Source organism: Arachis duranensis, chromosome 1, assembly GCF_000817695.3.
Source record: "Arachis duranensis cultivar V14167 chromosome 1, aradu.V14167.gnm2.J7QH, whole genome shotgun sequence".
In the NCBI taxonomy this organism is placed as follows: Eukaryota; Viridiplantae; Streptophyta; class Magnoliopsida; order Fabales; family Fabaceae; genus Arachis; species Arachis duranensis.
The window spans coordinates 60178151-60181768 of NC_029772.3; the positions used below are offsets into that span (position 1 = coordinate 60178151).

The window sequence follows — 3618 nt, forward strand, 5'->3', positions numbered from 1 at the left end:
AATTAACATGAAATTCAGTAACAAGAAGACATATGAAACATGTATGCACGTTTTCCCTTTCACTAAATTCAGAAAATCAGCTTGCCTTAGTTTTCATGGATCATTGTTTTACGGTCTTTCACTCAGTACATCTCATCATTGGCTAACAATGCGTACAGAGTCAACAAAAAGAAAATCAAAGAAGAATAATAAAACTATTTACTTTGACCGATTAGAAACACTAGTACGACTTACTATCTTCGTGGTGATCACGAAGACTATTTATTTCAATTGGCGACGTGTTAGGTGCCGCTACAATTGTATGTACAGTACCGTATTGTGTATTGTATATATAAAAGGAAAAGAATTAATGTAAACTAAGAGCAATGTATTCTATTTCCTTCTCCTAATAAACTAAGCTAATTAAGCTGCATAGCCAGATTAGTAGGGATTCAAACATAGGAATAATGGCTTCAATTCTTCAATATTGTAGCTTTAGTAGCTTTTTGTTGGTTACATTAACATGCATGTTCACAACCATTGGAAATGGAGCATTAGCAACGGGCATATTTAGACCTAGTGATTGGGCTCTTGCACATGCCACATTTTATGGTGATGAGTCTGCTTCTGCCACCATGGGTACGTAGAAAACCACTTCTATTAATTTTCTGTTATATTAGGAAACATTAAGCCTTTTTAAAACAAAAAATACGGTAATTAATCTTATTAACATTAAGATTTGGATATATGACACTCGGTACTCTGGTAATAAGGGATAACATTCTTTAAGAACCAAAACATAAGTCCTAGCATATATATAAATAGATGACTACGTTGTGATTATCAAATTGTATTTTTAGAATATTGTTGGGAGGATTTGCTGAGTATCCGAGCTAACGAGAGCTTGAGAAACTCGCTTTTCGTTTAATCACACACCAAGTCAAGAGGACATCTCTAAGTACACTCCAAAGTTTAAGTCAGAGAGAGTGTTTAGGTGTATCTAGTTTTCTTCTATTTGCCTACTTTTTTGGTTTACCCTTCCCTTTATGGAACATGACGAGTTTTGTTAAAATTAATGATCTCCACAACTGGTCATTATACTCATTGCATATCAGTTTTAGATCTATTCCTTTATTATTAGATGTTTAACTAGTATTTTTACTGATAATAATATTACGAGAATATAAATTATAAAATTTTTTTTTGATATTATAGATTGTGTCTGACATAAAAGATTTATATAATTAAACTACTTTTACAAAAAGGTCGTAAAAAATAAAAATTCTCGCCGATTAAAAAAATCAAATAATAAGGTTTTTAGTTATTATTTTCGTCAAGTGAAAGAGTTAATCTTTTAGTAATAATTAATTTTAATATTCATTATCTAATATTTAAAAAAATTTAATACGTATACTTTTATATTTGATTAAGTGTTAAATTTATTTGGACAAATAAAAATAATTAATTTTCATACTTGTTATTTAAAAATAATATGTTTCTCTCTCTGTATATAAGGGTAAAGTACTCTTTTGGTTCTCAATGTTTGATGTGAATCGTATTTTAGTTTTTAATGTTTAAAATAGTATTAATATTATCTCATAGTCAAATCCTTCTTTAAAACTTAACGGCATTGATGTACAGTTCATGATATTTTTGTTAAAATTACGTATGCTAAACTTTTCTCTTCTACTTTTACACTCTCAACAAACTCAAATTTCATTCTCTTATTTCTTTTCTTTCTCTTTTGAAGAATTAATAGTACAAAAGATAGTAAGAGAAAAAAGAAAATAAAAAAATGAGATTTGAGATTGTTGAGAAGGTGAAGATAGGAGAAAGGAGTTAAACAAATGTAATTTTAATAAAAATATTATTAATAATACATCAATTATGTTAAATAATATAGTTATATTATAGTTTTAATATTTAAATTTTAATTTTAAGTTAATTTAAATTCAATTAGAGATTATTATGTTGTATATTTTTATTGTCAAATTTGTAATTAGTTATTGATGAAAATATATAAGAGAGATAAAGTGAGCGAAAGAATGAGAAAGATAGAGAAAAAGAGAGGAGGAGAAAACTCTTTAATTTTATAAAAAAAAAATTGATTTTAATTGTAATAGAAGAGTTATATATAGGATATTTTAGTTGTAAAATTAGAAATATATGAAAAAATAGATTTTGATAATTTTTTTTTTTTTGTGGTGCTAAATTTACTCCACAATATTTAACAAGTAAAAAATACATGTTACTAATAAAACCAACAATGTGACTTTGCATTAACATGACATCATCTTTGCTGTGAATAAAGGAGGAGCTTGTGGGTATGGAAACTTGTTTTCGAACGGTTATGGAACAGACACAGCAGCATTGAGCTCAACCTTGTTCAACAATGGATATGCATGTGGGACTTGTTATCAGATAAAGTGCTACCAATCGAGTGCATGTAATGCCAATGTGCCCTACACCACTGTAACCGCCACAAATCTTTGTCCTCCTAATTGGGCCGAGCCCTCTGATAATGGCGGTTGGTGTACCCCACCAAGGGCCCATTTTGACATGTCCAAGCCCGCTTTCATGAAAATTGCACAGTGGACTGCTGGCATTGTGCCTGTTCTCTACCGCAGGTAATCAATTAATGGTTTATTTAATCCAGTAAACCAAAAAAGAATAAAAACTTAATTTTCTCATTTTCTTAAGCATTTTTAAGCTTAGAAACAATTATAGTTGTCTCCTAGTCTGTGTTTTTTTGTTTTTTACTGTGTAATATTCTAAATCAATTCTAAAAAAATTTTAGTCCAATAATTTAATTTACAAAATAAATTTTAATTACAAAATAAATTTTAATTACAAAATAAATTTTAACTTTTTATTTTATTAAACATGTCAATCCTCATATCAAATTTTAGTAAAAAGTCAGATAATTTTTTTATTTATAAAAATATAACAATTCTTAAAAATTTTTAAACTTTTTAAAATTCTTAAATCAATTTTCCTTATATAAACAAATAATCTTATGTAAAAATTTATTTATCTAAATAAATGAAAGTATGAAAACTGATTTGATGATTAAAATTTGTTGAAAATTAAAGTATTTTGACTAAATCTTTTAGAGGTTGATTCCGGATATTATTCGTTTTTCGTTTATTTTTGTATGTTTAAGAGTGAGTTGTGTATTTAATTGAGGAGATTATTACGTGTTAGACAAATGAGCTTCAATTATTTAGCCTTATATAGAATATAAAAAAAAATAAAATGGACATTGTCTCCTGCACATTTTTTTTCCATGGCATGGAGATCGCAATCTGCCTCGTGCTAGAAATAGAAATTCTTAATTAGGAAATTATGTTCACACAGATTTTCTATTTCACCGCTCTTTTTTATACATTTTTTTTCTCCTAAAATAAAAAGTGATCACTCAGATAAAGACGTCTATTTTATTTTTTACTAAAGATATTTTCATGTTATATTTTAATTAGTTTTTATATAATTTATTTGGTATTTTTTCATCACATATTATTAAATTTTTTAAAATTTTTTTTTTCAAAAACAATAAAAAATATTTAATTTGGACTAAAACCAAAAAGATAATAGATTAACTATTAGATTTTTTTTAATTATTTATATAAAAAAATATAA

The 3618-nt window shown here is 26.6% G+C and overlaps 1 protein-coding gene across 1 annotated transcript in view; it reads left to right on the forward strand.

Annotated features, from left to right (window-relative positions):
- Positions 1-358: 358 nt before the first annotated feature.
- The window catches only part of LOC107490808 (expansin-A7), a 6544-nt gene continuing 3284 nt past the window's right edge, over positions 359-3618 (forward strand). Inside the window, exons 1-2 of the mRNA XM_016111624.3 lie at positions 359-618; positions 2291-2606. Coding sequence (XP_015967110.1) covers positions 447-618; positions 2291-2606 — 488 coding nt within the window. The 5' untranslated portion in view covers positions 359-446. The remainder of the gene's footprint in view (positions 619-2290; positions 2607-3618) is intronic.